Raw genomic sequence first — 17,371 nt, forward strand, 5'->3', positions numbered from 1 at the left:
ATACCTCCACTCCACTACAGTTCATTTGACAGCTTACAGTAATAGCTGTGTATTTTTACTTTTGATACTACATTTTACTATAAATACCGAGGCCCTGTATTTTAATGGTGTAACGCAGTATAAATACAGTGTGGTCGGCCTTCTGTAAGGTTTTCACGGGAGACTCAGTACGTCTCCCTGTAGTAAACCTGGAAACCACTGGATGGAGTTACAGGTTAAAAAACATGCTCCAGGAGCCAGGAGAACATGGCCGACACAGATCATGATGGAAAGAAACATGTTAAAATTAAGCTGCTGCCACTTTATGTCAAACTTCACACCTTAAATTAACATGTCCAGTATTTTATTTTACAGCAAAAGTTAAAGTATTGATGCATTCATGTGTTCATCACTTCATACAGTGGCAGAAAATTAAAAAAACAACATATAACTCTCTGAAAACCTTAAATTAACATGTACAGTGTTTTATTCTACAGCTCAGAGCGACTATAAACAAACGGAGAAGGTTTAGACCAATCACAAGCAGCGACACAGACGCGGTGGTGCGACGGCGCGCCTGATTGGCTGAAGCAGCAGCAGCAGCAGCAGCACAGACGGGCGGAGGGCGGGTCGAGGTGTCTGCTGCTCTTGGAAAGTTCACGACTCTTTGATTTGTCTTTGACCGACAGGCTGCCGAACCCCGCGACTCCTCACACAATGTGGACCCGTTCTGTTCTGGTTCGGACCGAGCGGAGTTAAAGTCAGAAACACCCGGAGCTTTTACAAGGTTTAACAGGAGGAGAAACATTCAGGGTGTGTCTGGAGATAAAAAAAACAAAACAAAAAGAAACCAAACTTCTCAGCGCGAGCTTGAACTCTCGGGTTGTTTTCTCCTTTGGACGGACGGTTGGCTGAAGCGTCCCCGCCGCCATGCCGGGCAACGGTGGCGTGTACGCGGTGAAGAGGAGGAAGAAGCCCGTGCAGAAAGTGTGAGTTTTTACCGCGTGGACGTGTGCGTGCTCCTGGTGAAGTGTCACCGCAGGGTACGAAACAGGCACCGCGCTGTAGTGACCCGACAGGCCCGAGCTCAGCGCACCGTGGGCGGGGTAGATGCTGCTCACCACCACCGGTGCAACCACCGTGTATTGATTATCATTTAATACGATCGATAGTTTGACATTGACCAACACAGTCCGGGCTGTGTGGCGGGGGCACAGGTAGTTTACCTGCAGCAACTAGAGCGCTGAGGCCACGCCCCCCTCAGGTGGACCCCCGTGGGTTGTATGTGAGTGAATGAAGAGACAAATAAGTTATTGATCCTGTCTGATTAGTGCCATGAATCACTCGTGGAAGAGGAGTGCATGCTATCAAAATAAATATGTTTTTAAACTGTCCATGATGAGAAGCTAGAGCAGAGGGGCCTACATTACCCACAATGCAACTTAGCTGCTTCTGCTGTGTATATAAAGTTTCTTTATCCAAACTGTCCATAATAGAGAGCCGAAGTCAGCGTCTTCCTGTTTCCCTCATATCAGAAAAACTGTGTATGTTAGTGAACGAAGAGACAAATCACTTATTGATCCTGTTTGAATTGTGTCATGAATCACACATATGATGTTTTTCAGATCATTTTCCAAGTCAATAGAGTGAATAAGGTAAAATGTCATGTAGTTTTGTGTTGAAGCGCTGTCCCCCACTGGACACAGGCTGTTTAATCCTGCACGACGAGCTGGAGAATCACTGTTAACCTGCTTCTTAATGAGCCAGCTTCACTTCTTGTGACGTCCAGTGGACTTCCTGTGATTTGTTTTGGATTCACTGCCTTCATTTATTCACTCCCTCGGGCGATGTGCTGGCATTGTTTCCCAAATACAGTCCTGAGCTGTGTTTGTCACAACCGGCGGTGACTGTTCCCATATTACTCATCAGCAGACTATTCGATATTTCTCTCCTCGTTGCTTCATCGCCCGTCTGCTGTTGTTTGCTCTCTCTGTCTCTCCGTAACTGTTTCATCTCTTCTCTTCTGCTTTGTTCTCTGTCCTCTTCCCTCCGTCTCTCTTCTTAGATCTCTGTGTTTATTCATGGAGGGATGACACACAGAGCTGCTGCGTGTCCTGACATGCAGAGAGGAGTTATGTTGTGGTAGTTTGTAGTAATCGTAGCGCAGGCCGAGTGGAAGATCAACAGACGCAGGCTGTCTCAGAGTCGTGATGTAACTCTGTATTCGAGGTAAATTAGCTGTTTCGCTCTGAATGCGTTTATATTTAGACGGTCGGGACGATCATGTCGGTTGATCTGTTCCATCACCTCTGAAATATCTCAACGACTGTCACGTGGATCGCTCACAGATCCTCAGAGGATGAATCCTGCAAACCTGAGTGATCCTCTGACATCAGGTTAAAATCTTAACTTGTCTAACGACATCAGCCTCAGCTGTACTTTGTCTTGAGTGCTATTAGCAAATGTTAGCTTGCTAACACGCTAGGCCAGGCCTAAACAAGGACTTTATTGGAAGGTTAAAGGTTAAAGGTTAGGTTGGGTAGGTTAAAGGAGCAGTCTGTAGTTTATCTGAAGACATATTAATGAGAAGAGACAGATCTTACAAAAATAAACACAATTTATACTGTTTTACTTTGTTTATATGTGGCGGACCCTGCCACCAAACAGTGTGCTGGGACCTTATTTTCCTCTGAGAGCAGCTTGTTTATTAGAATTCGTTTAGAAATTCATCTTTAAAAGGTTGTAAATCTTTTTAAACCAATTTGGTTGAAATTCAGGAGACTTGGACCACAGCTGACAAGGTCTATGGACCCGTTTTAGGTTTTAGGTTAGCAGTCTCCAGCTACTTCAGGTGTTTATCAGAATGCTGCAACTCTGTTTTTCTGTGACGCTCCAGAAATGTTTTGTCGACTACGAGACTTCGCCTGACTTTACATCAGCATGGAGGGAGGAGACGGTTTATTTCTACAATGTGGGATTTCCAACTTCACTTTAAAACAAGACCCGAGTTGTTCTTCTCTCGGCGCTGATCTAATCTCAAGAACGTTTCTCTCTCTGTGTGTTTTTCAGTCTCGTAATAACAAAAGTATGAACGACTCTCTCAGCCTCTGCTTTCTCTCAAAACCAGGAAGTTGAATCTTTGTTTGATGTGGTTCAGAGTTTATTTGGGCAGCAGCCGACGTCGTCTCTTAGAAAGTCACTGGAATTTACAACAGACGTGTTATTGTCATGAACAGGATGAGTCAGTGTGTCAGTAAGACACACACACAGACGCTCCTGTGGCAGGATATGAAAAATCCACCTCCCACTTTAAATCAAAATGGAAATTCCACTTTCATGTGTCGTAGGCCGTCAAACAGAGCCGACGCTGAACTCATCCTCTTGTCTTGTGTGTTGTTTTAAAGCGCGAAGCCTCCGCCTGTGAAGACCAATCCGTCCAAACGCCACCGGGACCGTCTGAACGTGGAGCTGGACCGTCTGACCGGCCTGCTGCCGTTCTCCGAGGAGGTCAGAGGTCGCCTGGACAAACTGTCCGTCCTCCGGCTCAGCGTGGGATACCTCAAGGTTAAGAGTTACTTCCACGGTCAGTGGCCTCCGCCTCATGGTTTTGTGGTACTGAGAGTAAAAGTTACACAGAAAAGGTGTGAAATATTTAAAGTGAAGAGGGACTTTTGCGGGCTGAGCTCTGAGTGTTCGGGGCGTCGGAGAGGGAACGTGACACTGGGAATAATGAATAGGAGGGAAACAGGAGAGTGTGCTGAGAGGAGGTGGAGTCGCTGCAGAGGGAACATGAGACGGGCGGACTGGAACAGTAGGTCTTTATTCTGACGCTGATCTCACACACACTCACACACATGCACAGGTAAAGGTGGCAGTTGCTCGCCTCCACCATCAGCACATTGTCCCGGTGTCAAAACGTGCCACTGAACTGACGGAGTCGTCCTCCTGTTAGCTTAAGGTGTGATTACTGTGTTGAACTGTGCCTTAAAGGAACAGTTCACCCATAAATGAAAGTTCAGTCATTATCCACTCGCCCTGATACAAAGTCGAGCCCCTTTAAATCACCTTTACCAGCGGCTGTATTCAAGCAAGGAGCAGATGAATGCGTAGTTATAATCCAGTGATATGTTTTATTCTAAACAGGCCTCAGATTTTACACCGGCGGGCCTCTCCCCCCTCGCCTTGTGCCTCTCCGGCTCTGCTATCGGCCGGCTGATCGCTGCTGTTGATGGAGCAGAGGTGGGGGGGATGAAGCACGGTGGCACGACATGAGGGCTCCGGACAGACGGGAGTGTTTGTGAACGAACCACCGCGTCTCGCTGCAGCGTCACGACAGCCGGGTGTTTATTTATCGAGCAGACGTAGATGTCGTCCTGAATGTGAAGAGAATCGGCTCACAGCAATTTTTTACAAACGAGTTCAGAGACTCAAAACTGAGATCGTTTAAGAGGAACTCGACTGTGTTAAACCTGCTGCAAGTGGCTCCATCTGATGAGGACCGTATCTTCCTCATCACGCTCAGCCCCGCGCTGTCGCACATCGTAATATGAGCGCGTTATCTCCTCGCGACTTTCATGTCCGTCCAGCAAACTGTCAACAACACATAATGTCACCAAGGCAACAAGAAGATATGTAACAACAGTAAATCCACCTTTATATCAAACCGAGCTCATGATCGAGGGCAACGTTAAACATACGCAAGACAAATCTGAGCAGCCTTCACAAACTTCACATTCAAGACGCTGAAACCAGACGATGTTTGACATCGTCAGTAGATCTCTAAAGTCAGTAGGATTCATCCTCTGGGAACCATGAATGTATTTACAAGATTTAATGGCAGTCCGTTCGATAGTTGACGAGACATTTAACCACAAACCAAAGAGGTCATCCCAGTGGAGGCACAAGAAGAAGATTCAGGGAATAGTCGGAGTGAGATGGCTTGTCCTCTGGGGATCATGAGTGTCTGATAGACCGCTGCTGGAGTCGAGTCGATCACGAGTTTTCCAGGATGAAAATGTTCATTGTTGTCGGAGCGAGGACCTCTCGGTGGCCTCCTGAATTTCTTCTAACTCTCCGTCTAATCTTCCGCAGCAGCTTCCTCTGATTGTGGATGGATGTTTGTTCAGGGCTGAATGATGCGGCTGATGTTTGATGCTGCGCACAACAACGCCTTAAAAATAACAAAACGTTCACACAGTCCTCACATGATGTTTGATGGGTTTTTTAACAGGTAGTTAGAAATATGTTTGTATGTTTTTTAATCTGTTGTTGTTACATGAAGAACTAAACCGGGGCAGAGCTGCAGTTTGATGTGTGAGACGAAAACACTCCTGTTGTTTGAGTCGTCCCGTGTGCATGAAGACCTCCACATACCAATAAACAAAGGATAGCAGACTTTCCTCCATCACTGATTTTAAATCACAGGTGAACATTTTACTAAGAAATGTAAATATCATATTTTAACAAACAATATCTCTATATTAAAAACTACTTCTGCTTTCTTTCTTTGTTTCTTTGAGGTCTAAACAGGCTCAAAAACTCACAAAACTTTACTCAAATTGGTGGAAATGTAATTATTTAATGCAGCCCCCGGGACTGCTTTCACCTACGTGTATGATATTTTGTGCCCCTGTATCACACGTTGACCTACAAAACAGCCTCTTGTGGCCGAGACCTAAACCCAACAGGAAGACGGCCATTTTAAATTTAGCACTCATTTTTGGCGATTTGCACGTGTTGAATATCAGACAAAGATTATCAGACTTTCCTCCATCTACTGTCTTTTTAATCACAGGTGAACATTTTTACAAAGAAATGTAAACAAACAATATTTCTATTTTAAAAACTTCTTCCTCTCACACTCATCGCACTAATAAATTAAGCTGTAGAGCTGCAGGTCTCAACATTCGTCTTCTCTGAATGTTGATAATAAATCTGGTTACAATTATGATAGTTGCTATTATTTATATATAATATATAATAAATATATCTGAGTCTTAACCAGATGCAACGATAAGAAATCTGACATTCAAACTCTGATCAGGTGTTTTGTGACGCCCGGTGATGTCTTCTGTTGTCTGTAAACACACACAAACAGTCTAGTTTGAAACTGAAGCACAAACCGGACTCAGTCGTCGCAGGTGAGCTCTGAATGAGTCCCAGGTGATGCTGCTGCAGCCGTCGCTAGGGGCGAAGGTAACCATGGTGACCCCGTGTCAACACAGCTCAGGATGTGTGACACCGTTGTGGGGGCGGTGGCGAGGGTTTGTCTTGTTTGGGCCGTGGCCGGCTGCAGAGCTGGTGGTTCATGTCTGCTTCCTGTGTTTGTGGATAACGAGGGGTGAACGAGGTTGAATGGAGGTCAGCGTGTCAGTAACTCGGCCTCCAGCTGCATTTTTCTGCGATATAAATCTGCTCTGCTGAATCGTAAACAGGCCTGAGATGCTGAGGCTTCACACTGACAGACTCTGCTTCATTATGTCTAATGATACAACTTCAAGATGCTGAAAATGAACATTAAGTGTCCAGAAGTGGAAATAAGTTTATATACTGTCGAAGGTACTTTTACTTTACGTGATTACTTCCATTTTAAACCAGGTTACTTCACACTTTTACTCCATTTACCCAATAACCTTCATTACTAGTAACTTTTGAGATTCAAATTTTAAATAGGAAACCTTTCAGTTTCTAACATGTAATGTTGTTAAAGGAACAATTCACCTAAGAATGAAAATTCAGCCACCTCTGCATGATCGGCCCTGTGATGAACTGGCGACTGGTCCGGGCGTACCCCGCCACCCGCTCAATGTCAGCTGAGGTGAGCTCCAGCCACCCGCAACCCTGTAAAGCAAAACCTATCCAACTCATTTCTCTTTTTCAATTATGAAAACTAACAAACAAAGTGGAGAAAAACTTAAAAGGTGAAATTGTTGGAACATATTTAAGATCCGTTCCTGCAGCACTTTGCTTTTTTCCAGAGTAGTTAGAAACCCTACCCCAGGATAGAGTCCAGCTGTTGTTGCAACATGATAGAAAGTTCTGACCTTATTAACGGGCCTGAATCGGGTTTTTTCTGAATTTACTGCACCATCTGACTAAATCTCAGATGAAGCCTTCAGGCAGCTTCGGCCTCTTTCTGAAGGGCTACAGCTCTCCATCAGCCCCCCTCCTGGCCCACGTCTTTCGGGAGGTGTGCTGACTCTGCGTGTGAACCCTCTTCCTTGAAAACTTCATGGGAGGAAGACGTGGAGGGGGGGAGGAGAGGAAGAGGAGAGGAAGAGGAAGGTAGGCAGGACAGGATGGACCTGAAGTGAAGCAGGGGAGGCCAGGTTACAGATTCACGTCGGCTTTTTCAGTAAAACTGTCCGATTTGTTTAGTCTTTGCTCTCCGCTGCACATTTTTCTGTCCCACTGAGTTCAACACTCGAAGACATGTTGATGCATTACGCCAATTTGAGTCGGCTACAGTTCGCGTTGTAATAACAAACCGGAGATTCTTGCAGTCGTCTGAGTTTGTGGAAAGCTGCTCTTGACCGAGATGACAGGGCAAATTCCTGGGTTTGTGGGGGGGGAGACGAGAGGCAGATCCAGTGGGTTTGTTTTAAAAAGGAGGGAGGGAGGGCGGTGGGAGTACGAGGGGGGGAGGGTAGCGTGCCATAGAGTCATTACTGTAAGGAAAGGAAAGGAGGTTTTGCTTAGCTGAATGAGTGCCAGTGATCACAGATTAGATTACACAAGAGCTTAAAAATCTCCTTTTTAACACCAAAGTGCAAAAAATTACGAGCCACACTTCCCTCACATGCCCTGTTCTCAACATCCATCTGCAAAATACGTTATTCCCCGCTTTTAATCGTGAGCGTTTGCAGCTAATTCTGGGTGAAATCTGCATGACTTCATGTTACACAAATACATGAATACTGTGCAGCTGTGTACACATGCTCTCACTTGCTCCCCCTGCTCGTGGAGGTTAACGCTGCCTGCAGGAAGTCACTGATACTTTTATCTGTTCCACAAATAAACCAGTGAAACATTAGCAGGGATGCAGCAGAGACACATGCAGCGAGTCAGAGAAACACGCTGGATACTCGAGTTTACTTTGGCTGCAATGATTCGTGCTTCTCTTCTCTCTAAAGTTGAGACAATTCAGGCGAAAACATTTAAAAATATGGTTGATTTGGGATATTTTGCTTCCATAACAGGAGTTCTTCTTAGTAAATAGTTGTATATAACTTTGTAAATTTCAAAAACTTGAGTACAAATTTAGCAAAGAACAATTTATATTTGCATTCCAAGTTATAAAAATGGTTCGTTAAACATGTTCGTGGTTTTCACAGTAAAACATCAAACTTTTCCTACTCTGATTTTATGGTTCTTGTGTGATTTTAGGTCCAATGTGTTAATACAGTATGTCAAAATGAAGAAATCACTGTGCAGTCACACATGTGAGGTTGTGCTGAAAAAAGTGAAACCAGACGAGGCAAGGTAAACAGTTTAAAGGTGAAATATAAAGGTAAAATCAAAAGTAGTCAAAAACGGCCAATTACACCCTGGACCTCAGAGGATGAAAGGAAAGAAAATGTCCAAAATACACATTTAAGCGTTTATTTTTGTTAGTTTTTTACATTTATAAGAATGAGTGCACGTTTAAAAATAATTGTCATCATGTGAGAAATCAACGGGGGAAGTTTCATTGTGATATCTGCCTGAAAATGTGACTTTATTCACTGTTTTTGGTCTAAAATGTGACAGAAATCTCCACTTCTGCAGCAAACACATGGAACTTTACAGGATTTGTTCATTTGTCAGTCACAGCCTGATTTATTGAACAACGTATTCCTAAAAAACATGGAGGAAATGGTTTGTTTTTTTGTCTGTTGAATGTTTTTGACCGATGAGTTTGTTTCTTCTTCATTCTGCAGTGGCGCTCCAGAAGAGGTCGGCTCCGACCGCCTCCACAAACGGCAGAAATGGCCAGTCGGGCTCCCTGGATGGAGTCAGTTTCTCAGAGGGGGAGCTCCTTCTCCAGGTACGGCAACAAAACACTGGATGTATTACGGTGTTTGTCGGTGTGCATGTGTGTTACTGTGTATTTCCATTACTTCTTCAGGCTTTAAATGGATTTGTGTTGGTCGTGAGGACTGATGGGACGGTCTTCTACACATCACCGACCATCCAGGACTTTCTGGGCTTCCATCAGGTACTAATTAACAGAAACACCTCTGTGTGATGTCATACGGTTCAACAGCAGCACAATCCTCCAAAATGTTCGTACAGTCGATTCATTCTTATAGTTTTAGAAGGAAGTATGAAATGAAAGTAAAGTAAAAGTACTTGAAATGATTGCTCGGGTAAATGTGAACTCCTCCTGTCCGTCATCAGTCCGACGTGGTCCACCACAGTGTTTATGAGCTCATTCACACGGACGACAGAGAGATGTTCAAGTGTCAGCTGCACTTCGCGCTCAACCCCGGCGAGAACGACTCCAGAGCAGAGAGTAAGAATCCAACCGGCCTTCAGACGCACAGAGGGTTTTTAGTTTCGCTCTGACGAGCAGATGTCAGAATATCGGATGTGGATGAAACAACAACAACACTGTCTCTATCTTCTCTCTGCAGACGGACAGTCCTGCAGTAAAACCTCCAGCAGCTCTGTGAGCTTGTTGCCGCAGTACATCCCTCCAGAAAACTCCTCCTTCCTGGAAAGAAGCTTCTGCTGTCGCCTTCGCTGCCTCCTGGACAACACATCCGGATTCCTGGTACAACAAAGAAAAGCATTTCTGAAGAATTAGGACGAAAACAAGCAAAAAAAAGTGAACTGAACTGAAATTGAAAAGTTTTTAAACAACTAACATTTCAAACTGAAAGTTAAAGTCAAGAAACAACAACAACAATTTATTCAAACTAAAACTAATAGTAGGAAAAGTTTTGTGCTGTTGAAGAGAGAGTAGCCAGATGTTAGTGGAAGAAAGGGTTATAAACGGGTCTTTGTGTGTCTGCATGCATAAATGTAACTGTGTCTCCTCCACCTCAGGCTCTAAACTTCAACGGGCGTCTGAAGTACCTCCACCTGCAGGGAAACACCGGGGCTGATGGGACAGCGGCTCCTCCTCAGCTGGCTCTGTTTGCCATCGCCGCACCTGTGCAGCCTCCTTCAGTCATGGAGATCCGGACGAAGACGCTCATCTTCCAGACCAAACACAGGATGGACTTCGCTCCTATGGGCATTGACACCAGGTTGGCCGTTTTGGAGAATCTCAGATCGTTGCTGATGTGTTGATGCATGAGATGAAACCAGCTTCTATAACCGCCTGTCCTCGCATTTGTTTCTCTTCAGAGGGAAGCTGGTTTTGGGATACACAGAGATCGAGTTGGTCACAACGGGCTCTGGATATCAGTTCATCCACGCTGCTGACATGATGTACTGCGCCGACAACCACCTCAAGAGTGAGACATCCGACAGGACACACACACCGAACACGCTGTCCACTGTTACACTTGTTTTTAACCTTTCATTAGTGTCGGTGTTACATCAGTCTGTTCTGTCCTCAGTGATAAAGACCGGAGACAGCGGCTTCACGTTCTTCAGGCTGCTCACCAAAACCGGACACTGGTTGTGGGTTCAGGCGACTGCCAGGATCGTCTTCAAAGGAGGGCGACCAGACTTCATCATCGCCCGTCAGAAAGCCCTCACGTAAGCATCTTCAACTTCTTTGTTGCCCGTGGAAAAAGTCCCCAGACTCCCTTAAAATAACGCATAATTTTGTGAGTTGTTGAGTTCGGAGAAACTTCATAAACTTTGTGAAACGCTGTCTGCAACAATTTCCAAGTCATTGTTGCCTTCTTGGAAATTCGGCATCAAATATAAAACATCAAGATCTTCCTTTGCTTTGTCAGTTTGATGTGGCGTCACTGTACCAGCCTGTCTGCCTTCGTGTCTAAAGTGCGTCTTACCTGCCAACATTTAGCAGCTGATGTCCTTTGCTTGTCACTTCTTATCTTTCTGTAGAAATGAAGAAGGAGAGGAACACCTGCACCAGAGAAGACGGCAGCTGCCCTTCAACCTTGCCACCGGCGAAGGCGTCCTGTACGACACCTGGATGGATGCCTTCTCCATGCCTGGTCCTCCTGGCTCTGCTGCACCGGGCACCACGGGGCCCTCAACAGAGAAAGATCTGGACCCCGCCTCCCTTCTGGGTTCCCTTCGCCAGCAGGACCACTCCGTTTACACCCAGCCGCAGACACCCAGTCCCCAGCTCCAGATCTTCAACCAGATAGAGGACCTGGATTTAGAGCAACCCCAGTCGTCCTTGGAGCGGGCCTTCCTGGACAGCCACGCTCTGCTCAGCGTGCCGGGCCAGACCCAGACCTCACAGAACAGGTCCATCACAGAGGACCAAGTCTTGATCGACTCGTTGGAGCAGATTTTGGGAGATATCGGGGACGGAGGGATAGAGGGTCTTGAAGTTGAGGAGACCGAGCTGAGGGACTGGGAGAACACCCTCGTCAGGATGAATAACGAGAGGGAAGACGCATCGAGGGAACTCAACCACATCCTGGCCGATGACGTGTTCACGTACGTGGAGGAGGCTCTGAGGAAGGAGACTGGTGGGTTTGTGCAGAGGTCAGATCAAACTCATGCGTCCCAGGACAGTTTCTCCATTCAAGGACACGTGAGGTCTGGATTCAGAGAGCAGACTCTGCTGGGAGATGTTCTCAGTGGTGTTGGACTAAACGATGCTGCACACACACATTCACCCACACAGTGTCACAACACACACCAGGGACACACCTCTCGACTGTGGCCGCCAAGCAGCAGCAATCACTGCTGTGGCAACCAACAGACTTCACAGTCCTGCCACGCTGTTCACTCACAGCCTGACGCCACACAACAGTCCTGGCATCCGTCTGTCCAAAACACCAACAGCTTCCACAGCAGCTGTCAGTCTGTCCTGGACGTGACGGACCAAAGAGCGCAATATACTCTAAACCACGCTGGTTCACAGCTTCACAACCCTTCACTGTGGCAACAACAACAGCAGCTGCCGCCAAGTTTTCAGCACCACACACTGACACATTCCTCACACACACCAGGCAGCGTGGACTCAACCGCTCCGTCTTTCCACCCGCAAACGCAGCGCTTATCTGGCAGCTGCATGTATGAAAAAAGAGAAGGTCGCATACCGAACGCTGCTACTGTTCCTGTGAGACACAACGGGCCCACACACATCGCAGACGCTGCCTTCACAATGCCCGGTCCAAACGTGGCGGTCTTCAACCAGGGAGCGACGCAGCCGCCCGGTCACGGCGCTCACGGCGGCTTGGTTCGTCTGAGCGGAGACGACAGTCGCTCAGGATATCCTCCTGAAAATGGATCATTACAGTCGTCCTTCTTCTGTTGGAACGGTGAAGCTCAGGTAAAACAAGGCCGTCATTAAAAACACATTGGAAGTCATTTTGAGGTAAAATTGAAAATAAGTTAATAAACTACAGCTCAGATTTCAGGATCTCTGGGACTAAAACGTCCCAACTGTTTGTCCAGATGGTTTTCATTTGTCTTGGAAAACATGTTTCATGGGCTGCAGGCGGTTCTTGCCCTGTTCTGATGAACCGTCTCGATGAACTGAAGTTTGTGCACAATGTTAAAGGAACAGTTCACCCAAAAGATGAAAACTCAGTCATCATCTCCTCCTCCATGCTGATATAAAGTCAGGTGAAGTCTCGTAGTCCACAAAACATTTCTCATATTCAGGAATCACAGAACTTTGACATTTTTAAATTTGATTAATTGATAATCAAAATAGTTGTGGATTAATTTAATAGTTAACTAATCGATTAATTGATTAATCCTTGAAGCTCAAACTGAAACAGACACAAACTTCATGGGGATCACAGTTAAATCTGTAAACCTAAATATTCTTCACTAATCAAGCATCCAGACCTGATGACTGGACCGATAAATGTCGACCTGATCTCCTACAATCTGATCCAGATGTTGCTTTTAATCATAATCAATCACTATATTTCTACACTTCTCTCTCACAGATCCCCAAAGTTCCCCTGAACGGCGTCGCCGACCCGTTTGCCTTTCCTGCCCTTCCTACAGGGAGCATCAACCTCTCCCAAAACAGCGGCCCGTAAAGACTCTGACTGGAGACATGATGAAAACGTGTGATGAAATCTTCTGAGATTATTCCTCCAGACGAACGAAGACATGACGAGGAGTTTCCCTTCACGGATGTTTTTATAGATGCTGTGTTCTCATTTCAAACCCAAAAAACTTTTCTGCATCACAGGATTTTACTGATGATTTCAGTATCTCTTCGAACATTTATCAAACAGCTTCAGTAATTAGCTTCTTTTTTTTTTTTTGCGCATTTATGCTGCAAGTAACCAACAATGTTGTGAAGCGTCCTGTCGGCTGGATGGAAGCTGGACTCGACAGGATTTATCGCTGCAAACACCAGAAGAAATCTCAGCTGCAGCTTCTAAAGAACGAGGAATAAAGGACGTACGCTTCATACTGAGGACCATTTCAGATCAGTTTATCTCTTCCTACTCTTCATCACAATGTGAATATATCCTATGAATATGTAGTTTATGTCAGTTTGCATCTCTGAGAGGACGCGTCATATTTCACGTCAAGTTCTTATACTTTAAAAGTATAGAAATTAGGGGTTGACCGATTATCGGGTCAGATTGTCGATAAAATAAACTAATTTAAAAATGTGCTTCTGTGACTCTGATGCAACATCCTCTCACACAATGTCCCGCCCACAACAGTGTCGGACACGTCACAGTTAATATATAAATACTGAATAATCTGAATCTGCAAAGTAACTAAATTCATCAAATAAATGTAGTGGAGAGGAAGAATAAAGTAGCAGAAAAAAATTAAGTAAAATTGTACTTCACAGAACAGAACTTGAGTAAGTTGTAATTAATATTTTTATTTTTACTGCAAATGAATATCAGTTTTCAGTCTCCTTGATCTCTAATAATCGGTATCGCCCCTGAAAAAGCCGCATCGGTCGACCCCTAATAGAAATGTTTGTTAATGTAGCTTCTTGTTTTCAGCGAGCTCAACCAAAGGCAGTTTATTTTCTTGTTTATTTCTTGTTTCTGTCTCAAAACACAGTTTGTGTTTTCTCCAGTTTCTCCTCCTGTTCATGCTACATGTGCCTCCAGTGTAAGTGAAGTGGACAGAATCCACAGTTCTGGTTCTGACAGTCCGCTCGTGAAGTTAACTACATTAAGGATCTTTTTAACAGGATGTTGGGACGATTTCCAGCTGTGTTTGTGGCAGCAGAACCAGTATCTTAACCCCAAAACGTGATATTTTCTGAACCCTATCCGAGTAGGTTTTGTGTGGAAACCTAATTAAGCCACAAGGTGTCGTCACTACAAAAAATCTAAATTTAAAGGTGCATTACACAAAGGTGTTATGTATGTCAGATTTTCATTGTTAATGCTGGTTGTTTAACAATGACAACAGCAGCTCCTGTGATCCCGCGCTACTTCACAATGTCAGCACGCCACGTCTTTTGATTGAGGAATTACATACTGTGCATTTAATCTGTTATGTTGGCAGGACTGTGGATTTTGTCCCCTTCACTTCGATAAGAAAGGGGATTTCTTAGCAGCCAGCGCAAACAGGAGGAATGACTTCATGTTCACTTGGGCTCCTAACTGTAGTTTTAAGGCAGACTTGAAAAATTGTGAATGTGTCCTTTAATTGGTTGGTTTTGTTTGTGCCTTCAAAGAAGTCGCTTGGATTTATATTCAGCTGTGAAACTAAAGATGAAAATGTAGAAACTTGTGTTTATCAAACACGCAGAGAAAAGAACTAGAATTATGATTTATGTCATGACTCAACGCAGTATTAAAACACTGTAAAATATATTTAACTTCAGTACTTTCCCTTCTTCAAAACACTGAAATCCCAACTGCAGTGACACCGTGAAATAAAAGATAAAAGATACAGTGAAACTTAACTCGTCACCCTCACATGTAGCATTTATTAGACGCATATAAACAGCAAATAAATGGACATTATTAAGTGTTTATTATTTTACAGTATCAATCAATAATTACAACTTCATATATTTACAGCTGTGTTATATTGTCAGTCCTCATCCGTCTATACCACCGACTCAATATTGGACAGAGCCACCGTGACGTCACCCAAACGTTTCCTGAAGAGCCAGAATGAAGCTCAGAGTCGGTGATAATGGCCGTCGCCGTGAAATCAGCGAAATCAGCAAAAGATAAATGGATCAAAAGGACGCCGAAATAACAACTTCATAATGCCGCCTTGTAAAAAGCCTGAACTCATGCTTCATCAGGTCTGTCGGCCAGACAACAAGCAAACAACTTTTAAAATGCTTGTTCCCTGAATGGAGTTTGGATCGATAAGAGCTACAGTATGCTGTGCCGAGACATATTTCCATGACTTACCTGGTAGTCCGACTTCCTCAATTTCAGTGTGAAATATATATATGCAAATTTGCGCCTATTCACATCTTTAATTGACTTTGTTTGTAATCTAGACACGCAAATAATTATATTTGCATTAGCGGTTCTTCACAAACACGGCCAAGAGCTGAAGTTCAGTGACTGCAATTAACTGACGTGAAGCGGCTAGCTGTCACTCAAAGTGGCCACGCCCCTAATTATGCGTAACTTTAAGCCTTAATATAAATTAAACAAGTGAGTCATAAAATTCACCTCGTCATGAACAGTGACATAAGTTATCGAGGCCAAAAACGTTTTAAAACGGCATTTTCTGGGGATTGACTCGCTTTTGGAGCCTCGAGTGGCCGTTAGAGGAACTGCAGTTTTTGGTAATTCATTTCTCAGCCACTTTAGTTTCTACACCAACATCCAAAAACATGAGTAAACACTTAAAAATGTCCTTATATCTGCTTCCAGCTACATAACAGTGAGTTCTAGTTTCTTACAGAACATTTATTAATTATGAATTAGTGGATGAATCTCCAGACTCATGAGACTCATGATGTGCATAATGCTGCAGCCAGTAATCGAGTCGTGATTTCTGACATGACAACACATGACGTGGGAGAGACGGCAGCTCCGTGTAAACAAACTGTATATGTTCATGTTTCCATCTCAGCTGCATCAAAGAAGAACTTCGTTATCGTATTCATAAACGAGCACTTTTTGCCTGTAAGAGATATTATTGCCATATTATAGTGCTTCTGTATTTGTAGCTAACATTAAACCCTGTAGCTGCTTTGTATTCCTTACGTAGAAGATGTAACCATTGAGGAATCTAATTTATTTTGCCATTAAAGAACTGTAACCCCTCAGGTAGCCTCATGTGTTATTCCCCATGCCACACATGAAGCAGGAGATCATGCGAGGACACGCTGTGATTGCATTCAAACTGGGTCGCCCGCTGACGTCATAACTGGTATCAGGTTGAACCCTTTGTGACGGTGTGCTCCGTCTGCAGCGCTGCCAGGTTGTGTCGTTATCTGTGGAGGATCTGTGGGAGCGATGGCACATTCAGTGTTTTTGTTCCAGCCTCCCTGCTCCCCCATCATCACTCCTCCGAGATAAATGTGTTCCCACAAGCCGTTATGTAACCGCCAGCAGCCTCCCTGACAGCATATTCCCCTCGGTCTCTTCAGTGTCTCCTCTGGGCAGGACTGTGTTTTCAGACATAAGATCGTTCTTTATTCTGGTGACAAGTCGTCACCACGCTAACATGCTCACAGTGACAATGCTAACATGCCGCTTTACCAGGTATAAAGTTAACCACGTTCACCATCTCATTATAGCGTGTTAGCATGCTGACAAGAGCTAATCAGCACCAAATACATCTCTTCATAGTATGTACAACACAAAACTAAGTGTCTGATAGATACTAAGTTGTTATTTAGAGAAAGTTTGTCATTATAATGACGTACGTTTTCCTTTTTCTCCCGCCACAGTGGTGGAAATGGACCTCCGTACAGAAGATTGATGCTACATTGGGAAACTGTTTTAGCTCCATCCAGAACCACAGAAGACATTAAACGACACTTTGCAGCCGGTGTCGTCGTCTTCATGACACATAAACTGATTTTCATGCATTGAATTAGTGAAGTGCCCCTTTAACACGAGACACTTTTGTCACTGTGTAAATATAGTCCACATGCTGTAGATTGAGATCGATCACTTCACAAGTTGAAGATAATCGACAGCGGATGAAATTTCCTTCCTGCAGTGAGTCGTGGTTGTTGAATGGACCCTTCATCCTGGAAACAAAGAGGTTAATGCATCCGGTTTCATCTCAAGTCCTCAGGTTACCATTACAGTTCTCCCTAAATCAAATCACACCGAGTCCTGTTCAAGTGAGCAGTCGACCCGTGCAATGCTAAACCATTATTTTA

General features: G+C 44.5%; 1 protein-coding gene across 1 annotated transcript; it reads left to right on the forward strand.

The window, feature by feature from the left end:
* The first annotated feature begins 643 nt into the window (after positions 1-643).
* On the forward strand, positions 644-16,303 carry LOC311275232 (aryl hydrocarbon receptor-like). Its single transcript, XM_084383588.1, has 11 exons — positions 644-968; positions 3,384-3,562; positions 8,898-9,004; positions 9,086-9,175; positions 9,358-9,472; positions 9,594-9,733; positions 10,009-10,211; positions 10,312-10,421; positions 10,527-10,668; positions 10,984-12,391; positions 13,020-16,303. The coding sequence occupies exons 1-11, from the start codon at positions 910-912 to the stop codon at positions 13,113-13,115; spliced, it is 2,649 nt and encodes an 882-aa protein (XP_084239714.1). The 5' UTR covers positions 644-909; the 3' UTR covers positions 13,116-16,303.
* The last annotated feature ends 1,068 nt before the right edge of the window (positions 16,304-17,371 follow it).

This window comes from Pagrus pagrus (assembly GCF_965226575.1).
Source record: "Pagrus pagrus genome assembly, chromosome: 19".
Taxonomy (NCBI): Eukaryota; Metazoa; Chordata; class Actinopteri; order Spariformes; family Sparidae; genus Pagrus; species Pagrus pagrus.